We start from the raw sequence: 15333 nt of genomic DNA on the forward strand, positions 1-15333 counted from the left end.
TCTGTCAGGATTGGTCCAATAATTCTTTTCGAAGTTTGCAGCATCCAATCAAAATCAGAGAGGTGAAATCAAAGGTTTAACCGAAGGGTTCCTCCGCGAGACTCTCTCGGGAAGTAGTCCCCACGGATACAAGTTAGCAGGTGTTTTCTCTACTCAGTGAGTCACCCGCAGCTAACGGTCGCTTCTTCTCGTGCCCACGAGGTCACTCGTGTTCCTGGGACGGCGAGGTGGAGGCCTGGGAGGGTTCGGGGTGCCCACGGACACGTGTGGCTGTGGTGGCGGCGTAGAGTTTCGTAGAGTAACTTCGGCATGCTGAGGAGGCGGGGCGGGCAATTTGAATCTGGCGGCGGGTGGTGGCCGTGGGGGCCTGAAGTGTAGGTTCCGCGGCCTGCGTGTTCTCGGTGTCGGCGGCTCGGGACGAAGCGGAAACCCCGGCTAGTGGCTCTCCCTTCAGGACGAAAGAGCCGAAGTCTAGAAGGCAGGACAGCCCAACACTCATGTGCTGCCGGGCGTTCCCCATAAACCCAAGCAGGAGGAGAGCCAAGCTGCGGGAGTGAGAGGTGGGGCAAGTGCCCTGGTTTGGACTCCAGGTATAGTATTGCTAGCAGTGCTGTTTCTCAGAAGTGTGTTCTACTTAGCCTGCCCCACGGAGACAGTGGTTCTCCTGCGTCCTGGGCTGGATCACCCGTGTGTTTTTCAAAATGCACATTTCTGGGGCCCAGACAGATCTCCTGAGTTAGAATTCCTGGAAATCCACAAAGCTGGCCTTCAGCAGGGTACCCAGATGATTCAGGTGTTCGATAAGATTGAAAAGCCACGGCTGATAGCAGCGGTTTTCAACCTTTTTCATCTCATTGCACACATAAACTAATTATCAAAATTCTGTGGCGCACCAAAAAATATATTTTTTGTTGATCTGACAAAAAAAATAGGTATAGTTTTGATTCATACACACCAGACAGCTATTGTTGTGTTGGCTGTCGTCATTTTTTTATTTGACAGTCTAAAGGAAAAGAAGGCAGTGCCTCTGACCGAGTAGTCAGGTACTGCGTGTGCTAAAAATTCTTGCAGCACACCAGGTGAAAATTGGTGGCTTATAGTATGGGGATTGCTTTGTTTCATCCTGAACAGCAGTTTCCTCCATTTCCATTTAATTTAAGTTCCAAAAGTACTCATGACATCTATTTTCATACCAGTATAGATTGTATTAGAATTCAGTCTTGAATGAGGATCATCGTCGAATCACATTAATCTGGGGAATGGGGTTCTATTTCTTTTTTTTCTCTTCTCTCTTTTTAGATGGATATCAACTTGAAAGACAATGAACCCCTTGAAACCAAGGAGTCTGCTGTTAATGCTGGTATGTAGTAATTTTTTGCTTCTTTGTGAAATTTACAATTTAGGTGACTGTCTTCATAAAGATGCTTAGTTCCCTCAACATGTTGTCTGTTTCAGAAAATGCCTCTCTCATTTTGGGAAGTGAGAATCTTGTAACACCTCCAAGTCACGCAGCTGAAGTGACTCCCGATCCTTGCACACCAGATACTTTTAAATCACCTTTGGACTTTTCCACAGTAACTGTGGAGCAACTGGGAATTACACCTGAAAGCTTTGTAAAGAACCGTTCAGGTAAGAGAAGTCATTCTGTTGAAGTGCTTTTAAAGTTTAAAAGTAACTTTAATACCTTAATTTTATTCACCTATCCTATGGATCTTATTACTTTACATGTCTAAACTGATTGAATTACAAACTTGCTTAGTCAGAGGGACTTCTGTGAACATGCCCTGCTCATCTAGCATAGCAGGAGACCAGAGTCCAAGGCCCCCAAGCATGAAGATGTTCCTAAGTCCGAGTTGTGCTTTGTGCCCAACCTGGGAAAGAATGCGTGTAAATCACTTTTGACCTAACACCTGGGATACAGGAGTGTGTATCCTATAAATAGTAAGACATTTTATGGTCATATATGGCAAAAATAAGAGAAAGTTGAAGAGCAATTAAGACAATATTACGCCCTGGCTGGTGTGGCTCAGTTGGTTGGACTGTCGTCCTATAACTGAAAGGTTTGATTCTAGTCAGGACGCATAGCTAGGGTTCGGGTTCGATCCCCAGTCCAGGCAGGTACGGGAGGCAGCCGATGGATGTTTCTCTCTCCCTCTCTCTCTAAACTCAATGAAAAAGTGTCCTTGGGTAAAGATAAAAAATATATATATATTACATTGAAGGATTGGAGTTTGCCTCTTTCAAAATCATGAACAGAAAATTGACTCACACTAATCATCAAGTGCTAGAAACAAAATTCACCTGTGAAGTCTGACTTAGATAGAGGAGAAATATGGGAGAGGAATTAGATTTAGATAATGGGGGACATGAAAGTCAGGGCGCTAGACTAATACATGATTCAGACAAGACTAAGGTGGCACATCATTCATTCCATGTTTTCTTCTCAAGAGCATCATTCCTAGGCCTGTAACAATCTAATTTTTTGTGCAGGGTACCCAGGCATATGGACAGAATTCAGGGTAGTATGCCAAAACTAAACAGGTATCTAAGAGAAACAACTTACCTTGAAGAACTAAAAACAGGACAGTACATGTGGCCTGGTAGAGATCTTTCCTTTCAGCCCATGGGGTTTGGACTAACTCCGAAAAAGAGAGACTCTTGGTCCAAAGCAAGCTACGACCCCCTTTTTGTGAAGAAAATATGAAACAAAAGTGATAACTATTAATTAATTATAAGTATATTCATGCGTTCATTTCACACAACTGTATTTAATAAATACCTTCTGTGTACCAGGCACTGTTTCAGGAAAATGGAATAAGTCAGTGCACAAAACAGATTCCTATCCAATTGATCATGTATGACCAGTTTTCCCTATAATTCTCTATTTAGATTTCTGAATCATGTGTTTATCATGTTCTTTCTCAGGCTGGTACATCACAGATCTTCAGGATGTGATTACTGATGATTGCCTTGTTTTGTTTCAATTTAAAAGAGAGTTTTTATTATAGGAAAGTCATTATCCTACCTTAAAAAATCCAGACGACGCTCTACAGTTGGTGTCCGGGGCTCTCCTGAAACAAACAACCTTATTCGTTTCATTGCTCAGCAACGGAATTTCAAGAATACGGAGAAGTCTCCTTTGACGCAGAATTTCCCTTTTCCGGTATGATACATATTTTTTTAAGTTCCGTCATGAATTCTTTTAGGGAAAATGTTTTGCTCTGTTACAAAGCTTTTGTAAAGTGTTTCTACCTTTCTGTTTTGGACCTGGAGAGATGGCATTTTCTCTGTCTTATAGAGAGAGTGTGCAGTTAGTGGAAATGATGATGTATTCCAGGTGTTCGTATGGAAAATAATACCATAATTAATAATAATACAAGAATAAACTGTTTTGCATACTCAACTGCAAACCTACGTTTGCCTACTGCTGTATTTGAAGTTACAAGATTCTGGATAAAAATGGCTTTCTAGAGGAGCTTTCTATTTTATTTCACAAATATTTTTCTAGTTCATGCCTATTCTTCTGTTGTGAGGTAAGGCAGTGTTTTCCAACCTTTTTCTTTTAATATCTCTAAGTGTGTAATTTTTTGCAGTTACTGTATGTTGCCATATAGGGCAAGAGTTCTCCCAGGACAAAATGTCTTTGGGATAACCTTGTGGAAGGGAGCAAACTGTTTGCTGATGGGGAACTATTTACATAGCTTGGAGGGGGGGGGGTTAGTAAAATAATACAGGCTCCTAAAAAGTCAAGTAGGCATACAAGTCTTGCTATCAAAGACAAAGTCCCCAGTTTATTCATCTTGAAGGACAACTGCTTTTCACTCTTTTGCCATTGGCCTTCATATTGTTTAATGCGCTTACATTGCCACTTCCTTACTGTTCAGTTTTAGACAGCATGTGTGCAGGAGGCCGTACAGTGGTTCTCAAAGGTCACCTATCTGCAGATCTCTGGGGATCCCTGAGTTCCATTCAAGAGGGCAGAAGTGTTTTTTGTAATAAGCCTAAGATGCTGTTTGCCTTTTTTCACTGTCTTGATAGTTACACTCCTAGTGCCAAAGCAGTGGTGGGTAAAACTGATGGCATCAAGTTGTCACTTTATCACTGACAGGGATTCACAAGAAATGATAATAATGCCAGTTTCACTTAAAACTCTTGATGAAGCAATACAAATTATAAATTTTATTCTCAGTGGTAGGTATTACATGTGATGAAATGGGAAATATGCATCAGGTACTTCCAAAGTACACACAGAACTTTCCATGAGAAAAATCATGGGTAATTGTTTGGGCTGTGAGCTGAACTGAACACTTTTTTTCATGGAACAAAATTTTTCCTTGGAAGTGACTGACAAACATCATGGTTAGTCAGACTTGGGAATATGGCTGACATTTTCTCAAAAATGAATGTGCCACTTCAAGGAAAAACATATGTCTTACCAATGAAAAAAATTTGAGTTTTCAACAGAAAATTAGAATACTGGAAAAGAATTCACCACCATTAGCTTGATAACGCTAGACTATTCTGATAGATTAGTGGGGACATTAACGAATGTGATGTTTTAATAGTGCATGATAAAGCATGTCAACATTTGGAAGACGTGCATTGCTGAATGAACTCATATTTTTCACATGACCAGCGTACGCAAAATATGCCCTCAAATTGCATGAGAGACCCATGGAGTTTCACCTGAGAGTATGAGAGGGTTCATTGCTAGGATTTCATATCTGACATTGCAACCAACCTTAGTGAAATCTTTGTTAAGTTTTACATTCCATTGAAGAAGAATGTCCACAATTCTGAAAAGGCTATTAAAATACTCTTGATAGATACAATCAACATAAACTAAGAGCCTTTTTGGTGTTTGCAGTAATTTTTAGAGTGTAAAGACTTCCGAGAACTTGTCGGAATAGAAACGAATATGGACAGTAGAGCTGTACTGCTGGGGCTTGGTTGGTTCTTGGCTTTATTATTAATTGTGACTTTGGCAAGTTAAATTTTCTGTGTCAGTTTCCTCATGTATAAAATAAGGGTGATATTAGCAAGTATTTTATGAGGATGAATAAATTAGTAGATATGAAGCACTGATAACTGCCTAGAATATGGACTGCTTTAGACTTACTATCCTTATTTCTGGGGAAAATTAGGGTTTTGTTGTCTCACGTCTTCTAGTTGTAGCTGTCCTGACACTTTCCCCTTTCCCATTTCTTCCAATAGTCAATTTTTTTTTTTTTGGTTTAAATTAGGATTTAGCGTGCATGTTTAACTGTGTAGATGGTTTTTACAAGTTGCTTTGTAGTATATTACATTACATTACATTATATTTCTTGCACAACTTTTGTTATTCTTGTAGTTAATAAATTTTGGGGTTTTTTGGTTTAGTCTTTTAATTTATCATACAATCCCATCCCCAAACTTTGACAAGAATTAACAAACCTTAGGAGTCTTTCTTTTCTTTTTCCTGGTGTCCTCTGTCTTCTTCCTCCTCTTGGCTTGGTTGCCACTGGATTTGTTGGATAGCTGTCATTTTATGATTTCTTTTCACCATCTGTGGAAATTCCCTTTTGCTCTCCAATTTGGATTCCCTGTTTCCTGGATCACATATCTTTCTCCTTTCTTCGTTTACTACCTCATTTTTCTGGAGTCTTTGCCCCTCTGACAAAGTTTATTCTACCAGCACGTTGAGTTATGGATTGTCTTAGTATAACAACTCTAGGCTGGACATATTTTCCATCAAAATTTCGAAGGCATTGCTCCATTGTATTTTAGCTTACAGAACTGAAGAATCCTGTTCATTTATTCAATCAACACATAACTTTGTTTCCTTATCCTTTATGTGGCCTGCTTTTTTAAAAATTTGAAAAAGATAGTTCAAATACAATATTCTATAAGATTCAGGTTTACAACCTAGTTATGCAACTTTTATTTACCTAATGATGTGATCACCATGATGTCTAGTAAACATCTGACACCGTACAAAGTTATTATGTTATTGACTATATCCTCTATTCTTTTTTTAAATATATTTCTTGATTATGCTATTACAGTTGTCCCATTTCCCTGCCTTCACTCCACTCCATCCTGCATACCCCCTCCTTCCCACATTCCCCCCCTATAGTTCATGTCCATGGGTCATACTTATAAGTTCTTTGGCTTCTACATTTCCTACACTATTCTTACCCTCTCCCTGTCTATTTTCTACCTACCATTTAATGCTACTTATTCTCTGATCCTTTCTCCCTCTCTCCCCCTCCCACTCCCCTATTGATAACCCTCCATGTGATCTCCATTTCTGTGGTTCTTTTCCTGTTCTAGTTGTTTGCTTAGTTTGCTTTTGTTTTTGTTTTAGGTGTGGTTGTTAATAACTGTGAGTTTGCTGTCATTTCTACTGTTCCTATTTTTTATCTTCTTTTTCTTAGATAAATCCCTTTAACATTTCCTATAATAAGGGCTTGGTGGTGATGAACTCCTTGAACTTGACCTTCTCTGAGAAGCCCTTTATCTGCCCTTCCATTCTAAATGAAAGCTTTGCTGGATAGAGCAATCTTGGATGTAGGTCCTTGCCTTTCATGACTTGGAATACTTCTTTCTAGCCCCTTCTTGCCTGTAAGGTCTCTTTTGAGAAATCAGCTGACAGTCTTATGGGAACTCCTTTGTAGGCAACTGTGTCCTTTTCTCTTGCTGCTTCTAAGATTCTCTCTTTCTCTTTAATCTTGGCTAATGTAATGATGATGTGCCTTGGTGTATTCCTCCTTGGGTCCAGCTTCTTTGGCACTCTCTGAGCTTCCTGGACTTCCTGGAAGTCTATTTCCTTTGCCAGACTGGGGAAGTTCTCCTTCATTATTTGTTCAAATAAGTTTTCAATTTCTTGTTCTTCCTCTTCTCCTTCTGGCACCCCTATAATTCGGATGTTGGAACGTTTCAAAATGTCCTGGAGGTCCCTAAGCCTCTCATTTTTCCAAATTCTTGTTTCTGGTTGGATGTTTCTTTCTTCCTTCTGATCCATACCATTGATTTGAGTCCCAGTTTCCTTCCCATCACTGTTGGTTCCCTGTACGTTTTCCTTTGTCTCTCTTAGCATAGCCTTCATTTTTTTTATCTAATTTGCAGCCAAATTCCACCAATTCTGTGAGCTTCCTGATTAGCAGTGTTTTGAACTGTGCATCTGGTAGGTTGGCTATCTCTTCATTGCTTAGTTGTATTTTTTCTGGGGCCTTGATTCGTTCTATCATTTGGGCCATTTTTTTCGGTCTTGGGGCGTCTGTTACTTAAAGGGCGGGGCCTTAGGTGTTCACCGGGGTGTGGTTTTCAATCAGAAGTTTGAAGCTTTATTTCTCCCTGCTGGAGCCCTGGGTTGCAAGGTCTATTTCAATCCCCCGCCATTCCTCCCGGTTTATCTATGCGTGAATGTGGGGCCTCAGGATCCGCCAGCCACCACCTTGTGGGGTCTGCCAGCTGCAGCCTGGCCTGACCCGTTCCACAATCCGCCACCTTGCTGGGTCCGCCAGCCGCCGCCCTGCTGTGAGTCCTCTCCTCCCCAGCTGCCCTTCTCTGCTCCTCCTAGCAGTTTGGATGAATGTTTCTTCTTTATCTCCTTGGTTGTCGGACTTCCATATAGTTTGATTTTCTGTCAGTTTTGGTAGTTTTTTGTTTTTAAATTGTTGTTGTCCTTCTTTTGGTTGTGCGAAGAGGCACAGTGTGTCTACCTACTCCTCCATCTTGTCCAGAAGCTATATCCTCTATTCTGTACATTAAATCCCCATGACTTATTTATAACTGAAAATTTGGACCTCTTAACTCTTCTTCACCTTTTTTGCCCTTCCCCCAAACTCCTTCCCCTCTGGAAACCATCAGTTTGACCTCTGTTTCCAAGACTCTGTGTCTGTTTTGTTTAGTTTGTATGTTTGCTTTGTTTTAATTCCACATTTAAGTGAAATCATATGGTCTTTGCTCTTCTGTCTCATGTCACTTGACATAATACTCTCTGGGTCCATCCATGTTGTCCCAAATGGCAAGGTTGCATTCTTTTTTGTGGCTGAGTAACAATCCACTGTGTGTGTGTAAGCTGTTTACATATTTGGGTATTGTAAATAGTGCTGCGATGGACATACGTGTGTGGGTAGGTGTGTCTTTTCTAATTAGTGTTTTTGTTTTCTTTGGATAGATCCAAAAGTGGAATTGCTGGATCATATGGTAACCAGTTTTTAGTTTTTTGAGGAAACTCCATACTTTATCCATAGTGGCTGTACTAATTTGCAATTTCAACAAAAGAGCACGATGGTTATTCCCTTTTCCCCACATTCTCACCAACACTTAGTTGTTGGTTTGGGGTTTTTTTTAATAATAAACTGACAGGTGTGAGGTAATATCTCATTGTGGTTTTGAATTAGCATTTCCCTGATGATTAGTGATGTTGAGCACCTTTTCATGTATCTGATGGCTATCTGTTTATTTTCTCTGGAAAAATATTTAGTGAGATCTTCTGCACATTTTTAAATTTTATTATTCTTTTGCAATTAAGTTATATGAGTCTTTATATATTGTGGATATTAACCCCTTATCGGATATAGGGTTTACAAATATTTTCTCCCATTTGGTAAGTTGCCTTTTTGTTTTGTTGGTGGTTTTCTTTACTGTGTGGAAGCCTTTTAGTTGGGTGTAGTCCCATTTGTTCTTTTTTTTTTTTTTTTTTAAGATTTTATTTATTTATTTTTAGAGAGGGGAAGGGAGGAAGAAAGAGGCAGAGAAACATCAATGTGTGGTTGCCTCTTGAGAGCCCCCTACTGGGGACCTGGCCTGCAACCCAGGCATGTGCCCTGACTGGGAATTGAACCAACGACCCTTAGGTTCACAGGCTGGCACTCAGTCCACTGAGCCACACCAGTTGGGGCCCACTTGTTCATTTTTTATTTTGTTGCCACATCAAAGAAGTATGCCAAGAATAATGTCAAGGAGCTTACTGTCTGTGTTTTCTTCTAGGAGTTTTATGGTTTCGGGTGTTTATTTCATTTTGAGTTAATTTTTGTGTATGGTGGAAGATAGTGGTCCAATTTCATGCTTTTGCATGTGGCTGTCCAGTTTTCTAACATCATTTATTGAAGAAACTGACCTTTGTCCTTTGTATGCTCTTTGCTTCATTGTCATAAATTAATTGACCATATATGACTACAGGTTTGTTTCTGGGCTCTCTATTCTTGTTTTATTGATGTTTGTGTCTGGTTTTATGTCAATACCATACTGTTTTAATTACTATAGCTTTGTAATATAGTTCGAAGTCAGGGCGTATGATGCCTCCAGCTTTGTTCTCTCAAGGTTACTTTGGCTATTCAGGGTCTTGTAATTTCATGCACATTCTATGATTGTTCTATTTCTGTAGTGAATGACATTGGAATTTTGGTGGGGATTGCATTGAATCCATAGATTGATTTGTGTACTATGGACATTTTAGCAATATAAATTCTTTCAATCCATGGGCACAAAATATCTTCCTTTTATTTGTGTCTTCATTAATTTCTTTAAGTTTTTAGTGTATAGGTCTTTCACCTGTTGGTTAAATTTGTTCCTAGGTAATTTACTCTTTTTCATGCAGTTGTAAATTAGATTGCTTTATTAATTTCTCTTTCAGATAGTTTGTTGTTAATGTATAGAAATGCAACAGATTTTTGTATGTTAATTCTGTATTCTGCAACTTCACTGAATTCTTTTATTTATTTTTGTTTAATTGCTACTTCTTAATCTTTCAGTGTTGAGGCATTAGCTATTGACTTCCCATCATGGAAAACAGAAATCTAGCCCTCTCTCTTCTTCATACCTATTATTGTACATACACTGTGTGCTTCCCATCCTCTATAACAGGGGTGTCAAACTCATTTTCACAGGGGGCCACAGCAGCCTCGCGGTTGCCTTCAAAGGGCCGAATGTAATCAACTCCTTAACAGTTAAGGGGTAGTTATATTTATACAGTCCTAAAATTATATTCAACCCTTTGACGGCAACCGCAAGGCTGATATGGACCTGGTGAAAATGAGTTTGACACCCCTGCTCTACAACTTCCCAATAGTTTGGTTACATTAATATACAGATGTTGATGTTATTTATGACCATATATGTTATTCTGAGCTGGCATTTCGTCTGCAATTATCTTATGCTCCTTTTTGGGAGGGGTGAGGTCAGTTTCTGTTAGTACAAACAAACCTTAATATCTCTAACTCTTCTTAAACCTCCAACGGTCCTATTTTTGTGCCAGTCCATCCAGCAAAACCCTCAAACAGTTTGTCTGTCTAGTCTTGCTCCACTTCCTTCTCTCCTATCCTCTCTACTACTGCTTGCTGTTCTGATTAGGCTTTTGTTAATACCACTCCATTGAGAATATGCTCTGGCCTCATCTCCCTGCCGCCCTTCACCCCCTGGGCACTTCTGGTCTTCTTTCTGCTGCATCCTGTTTCCATCAGGGCCTTTGCTTTTGTTCTTCCTGTTCTTACAGAACGCCTCCAACCCCTACTGTATTCCCTACACTAACATTTTTTTTTTTAATAAAGATTTTATTTATTTATTTTTAGAGAGAGGGGAAGGGAGACAAACATCAATGTGCAGGAGCAACATTGATCGGTTGCCTCTTGAATGCCCCTAATCAGGGAATGAGCCCGCAACCCAGGCATGTGCCCTGACCAGAAATCGGACCAGCAACCTTTTGGTTTGTGGGACGATGCCCAACCCACTGAGCCACAGCAATCAGGGCCACTACCACTTTCTCATTGTTTTGGTTTGGCTCAAATATGTTTTTAGGTAGAAGCCCTTTTAATTACTAAATTGCTAATTCCTTTTTTATCTTCTCAATAGCACCTCTTGTCCCTGAAACTATATTACTATGTTTTCAGAGTTTTAGTCTAGAATGTGATTTCCCCCTTCATCCTTGAGCCCCTGGAACAGTTTCTGGTAGGTGGATGAATGTTGTTGACTTGCACAATTCACAAGACAAAAGCATCAAAAAGACAGTTCATTTGGAATGTTTCATTTCCTTTGTATATTATTCTCCATCAGGAAAAACCAATTTTGACTTGGGGCACCTAAAATTTGTTTTAAGCAGCATTTCAAAGTGCTCCAAATTCCTAGGATCCTGAACCTACCCCTATTGTGCTCAAATATGACTACCAAAAAAAGCATATTTGAGGAAAATGGAGGACTTTGGGATAACCCCTTCCTTTCTCCCTGTCTCACAGAGATAAGGGCTGGCCACCAGCTTTTAATGGCAGCCGTGTGCTGTTCATGTCACAAAGGTTGCATTGTCAGTCACTCGGGGACTTTTTAGCGTTCTGTTACTGTGTAACAGAACGTTACATTCTTTGTGAATGTATTTAACTGGGGATCGAATCAAATATGTTAGCAGATTTACCATCAAACATGGCTTCAAAATTTTAACTGATTTTCCTCCTTACAATTCTTAAAGGGAGGTATATTATTACTTTAATGTTTGCCCATTGGTGTAATTTTGTTAATTGCCACAAGCTCCAAAGCAGTGAAAATAGGTTCTTAGTCTAGATAATAAAGGGGAAAAAAAGATTCTTGGGTAGAGAACTTACTCAGTCATTTGTTTTATGGTAAACAGAACTCTTAAATTGTACATAACTTGCTGCATTTTTCTGGCACATCTATCCTGCTTGTATCAGTTTCATTTTATGAATCTTTGGCTGAACCCGTTGAGCTCAGTTTGCAGAGAGCTCCTGTGTTTGCCCATCTAACCATTTAGCATGGAATTATAAGTGGATGACTGGCTTTCAGCTCTAAGGAGGTAGGGTCCCATGAAATGAGGAAAAATTTAGCTGGAGAGAGCCAGAGATGAGGGTAAATGTGAGCATGGGTACCAGAGCTTTGAGGGGATGTCTGTGTGTGGTGAGTTGTTAAGCCCTCAAATAATTGGGAGTGTGTTTTGTCTGGGAGCCTTTTTAAAGCGTTCTGCAGCTACTCCAGACTTCTCTTGTCTGGTCCATAGACTTATTAGTATCATTATTGACCAGCCCATAGCTACACATGTATACATACCACACAGCTATTCCTCTTCATTCAGGTTTTGCCAAAAATGGGGAGGGGCAGAGGGAGAAACTAAGATGATGGCAGCACATCAAATGTTCAAACTGAACATGTGCGCTTTAAGGGAGAAGAGGCTCCCTTGCACTAATTTCTTACCTCTGGTCTTCCAAAAGCCTTTGTATTTCATTTTAGATTCAATGGTTTTAGGCCTAGAACACAGAAACTATGTTTGATTTGATTTATTAACACAATATTCTCTGTGTCTCTGCATTTTAACAGGGCAGCCCTGTACTGCATCGAAATGTCAATTCTTTCAGAGAGCAAATATCTGCCTTCCAGTCAGCTTTTCAATCCATAAAGGAAAAAGAAAGAACTACTGCCTATCCTGATTTCTCAGAGGCAGAGGAAGAGTTCAAGAAAACAGACTCGAGTGAGTAAAAGAAATTCAGTCAGTTTGGACTTCTGTATTTATTCAGACAATCCCCAGATGCAAAAAGAGATTTAGTTCCACAGTGCAAAAGCAGTCCTTCTGTTTGAGTTTTTATTTTTATTTGATTGATTTTAGAGAGAGCAAGGGAGAGATATCAATTTGTTGTTTCACTTTTGCATTCATTCGTTGATTCTTTTTTTTTTTTTTTTAATTTTTACTTATAGATTAGAGAGAAAGAGAGAGTGAGACGTCGATCCATTGTTCCACTTACTGATGCATTCATTGGTTGAATCTTGTATGTTCCCTGCCCAGAGATCAAACCCACAATCTTGGGATATCAGAATGATGCTGTAACCACCTGAGTTGCCTGTCCAGGGCTGTTGGTTGATTCTTTTTTTTTTTTAAATCCTCACCCAAGTATATGTTTATTGATTTCAGAGAGAGAGGAAGGGGGAGAAATAGGAATATCAATGTGAGAGAGAAGTACCAATCAGTTGCCTCCTGTACGTGTACCAACCGGGGATCAAACCCACAACCTTTTGGTGTACAGTGTGATGCTCCAACTGAGCCACCAGGCCAGGGCCCATTGGTTGATTCTTGTGTGTGCCCTGACCAGGGATGAAACCCACAACCTTTGCGTAGGAGGACAATGCTCTAACTGAGCTAACAGTCTAGGGCCCAGAGTTGTATTTTCAAATGGGACATTTTATGCAGAAACCTGCATTTCTAGTTTCTCTTGAAAAAACCTGATAGCAACCGTTTCTGAGCCTACATTTTCACAGGGTCACATGGTTAACTCATTTCATCTTTAGAATAGGGCATATGGCAAATTTGAATGTACAAGCTTGGTTTTTATAGGGTTATTGTTAAATTTGGCAAGTATTTATATGAATACCAAACACCTGTACCTGATATTTTAAAGAGGTACATCTAACCCGACATCTTAATAGCCTGCCATATTCTTTATCATAACTTTTAGATTATAGTTATTTGGTTATTGTTTTCTGTCACCTTTGATTTTCCAACCAGAAAGCATTCGAAACAGAAGAATTAGGCAAACCTTGGCCTTGCTATAATCACCATAGTCATACCTCTAGTGCTCTGCACCCTAAGGAAGGATCCAGACGATTTTGTTTTGGCCTCTTGAACCATCTTCTCGTCCCATTTCAACACTTCCCTGCGTGCAGTGCACTGCAACTCAGACTCCCTGTTAGTGCGGGGCCGCTCTGATGTGCTCATCTCTCTCTGCGGTTTGTAACTTACCCATGTTCCAGTATCTACCTGGGTTTTAAAATATTTTACTACCATGATTATTATAGTTCTGCAAAGAGTAAAATTCTTTTTAGTAGCTAAAAGACTTGGTCACATTGTGGCTCTATTTTTCACAAAATCATACACGATCAAAGCAGGACCAATATTAGAACATAACCACATCCTTTTAAATGTTCAAAAGAATAAGTTTCAATGTAAATTTAAAAACAGAATGAGATACTATATCACCAAGGCAAATGTATTTTAGCATATTTTTCTTCATTTTAAAGTCTGAGGAAACTTAATTCTCATTAAATTTGTATGATTTTAATAGTTATGTTCTCTTTCCTTTTTTGAATTTAAAATTGTACTAAATTTTTCGTTTCATTGCTAAAGTCTTTAGACTTGAACATTAAATTTTACTAAAATGATGACATACAAAATTGTAAAATGACACTGTTAAAAAAATGCTTGTGCCTGTGATTTTGTTTTGTGTGTACAGCCAAAAAGGAAAGTCTTGGTGAGTATCGACAGTCCGCGTGCCCTGCCCAGTCACCCAAACGTCGGAGACAATCTTCTCAGAGCCGCTTGGACGCCAGTCTCACCAATGCAGCTGCTCTCCAGACCTTCAGTAGGGCCGCCCCTCCCGATGCAGACAGAATGCGCACGGCTGAAACTTCTCCGGCAGACCTTTCTGAGGTAATTCGGTTACTGGAAACTTTGATTTCCTGGCGAGGCAGTTTTAACACACTCAAGATCCTTTCAAATTATGTGTGTGTGTGTGTGTGTGTATTTCCTACTTGTTAATTTGTGTTGTTAGTTGGCTTATTGGTTGTTAGAGACAGCTTTGAGTAAAGTCTTTTTGGAAAAGGCTTTATGGAAAGATGAGACGGTATGTCTTCTGCAAGTGGAGAGGGGTTGTAGAGGCTGATGGTCCAACAGATGGAAGGTTTTCTTAGGCTCCGCCGAGGAAGTAATGCCAAACAGCCACAAAATTAGGCAGTACAGAGCTTTATTGGGGTTTGCGCACCAGGGCGAGGTTCCCGGGTCAGCAGAGCGGCGGGGGAAGTCGCGCCCAAGCCGGGAATGTGGCGCGGTTTTATGCACCAAATTCTGGTTGGCTCTCTTCGTGGGGGCTAGGGGTTGGTGTCCTTGAACAAAGCGGCGATCCGTCATTGGTGGTTCCCCGGGTTGACGTCAGCCGTCTCTTCCGGGTTGTGGTCCGGCTGCCATTTTGTCCTGCCCCGCCCATCCTGATAACAGAAAGCTGCTGGAGGAAGCAGACAGCGAGTGTGTTACTTACACGGCGCTGGCCGATGAGAGGACTGTGCTGGCTCCACGGGCTCGGTCTTGGCCCCTGGCCTCGCCACACTGCCTGGTTTCTTGCCGGCCTGAAGCAGGTGCTGTTTGGCAGTTGGTCCTTTGCTCTCCTCACTCGCCTCAGGGAACTGTAGGGTTTTTGTTGCTGAAGACTGTTCAAAGTCTGTCAAGATGATCAAAAGACCAAGGTGAATTAAATGATACTATTGACTGTCCTTGACCTTAACTCAGCTGTAAGAAGGAGCTAGATCTCTCATGAACACTTCCTGCTGCATACTGTTAGTTTGGGTTTGGCACGGCAAGTCCCA

General features: G+C 40.4%; 1 protein-coding gene across 1 annotated transcript in view; it reads left to right on the forward strand.

Moving 5' to 3' along the window:
• The first annotated feature begins 97 nt into the window (after nucleotides 1-97).
• The window catches only part of CDCA2 (cell division cycle associated 2), a 47745-nt gene continuing 32509 nt past the window's right edge, over nucleotides 98-15333 (forward strand). The window contains exons 1-6 of the mRNA XM_024560663.4: nucleotides 98-590; nucleotides 1300-1360; nucleotides 1456-1629; nucleotides 3009-3163; nucleotides 12304-12454; nucleotides 14208-14404. Of these exons, the coding sequence (XP_024416431.2) occupies nucleotides 1300-1360; nucleotides 1456-1629; nucleotides 3009-3163; nucleotides 12304-12454; nucleotides 14208-14404 (738 nt within the window). The 5' untranslated portion in view covers nucleotides 98-590. The remainder of the gene's footprint in view (nucleotides 591-1299; nucleotides 1361-1455; nucleotides 1630-3008; nucleotides 3164-12303; nucleotides 12455-14207; nucleotides 14405-15333) is intronic.

Source organism: Desmodus rotundus, chromosome 9, assembly GCF_022682495.2.
Source record: "Desmodus rotundus isolate HL8 chromosome 9, HLdesRot8A.1, whole genome shotgun sequence".
Lineage (NCBI taxonomy): Eukaryota > Metazoa > Chordata > Mammalia > Chiroptera > Phyllostomidae > Desmodus > Desmodus rotundus.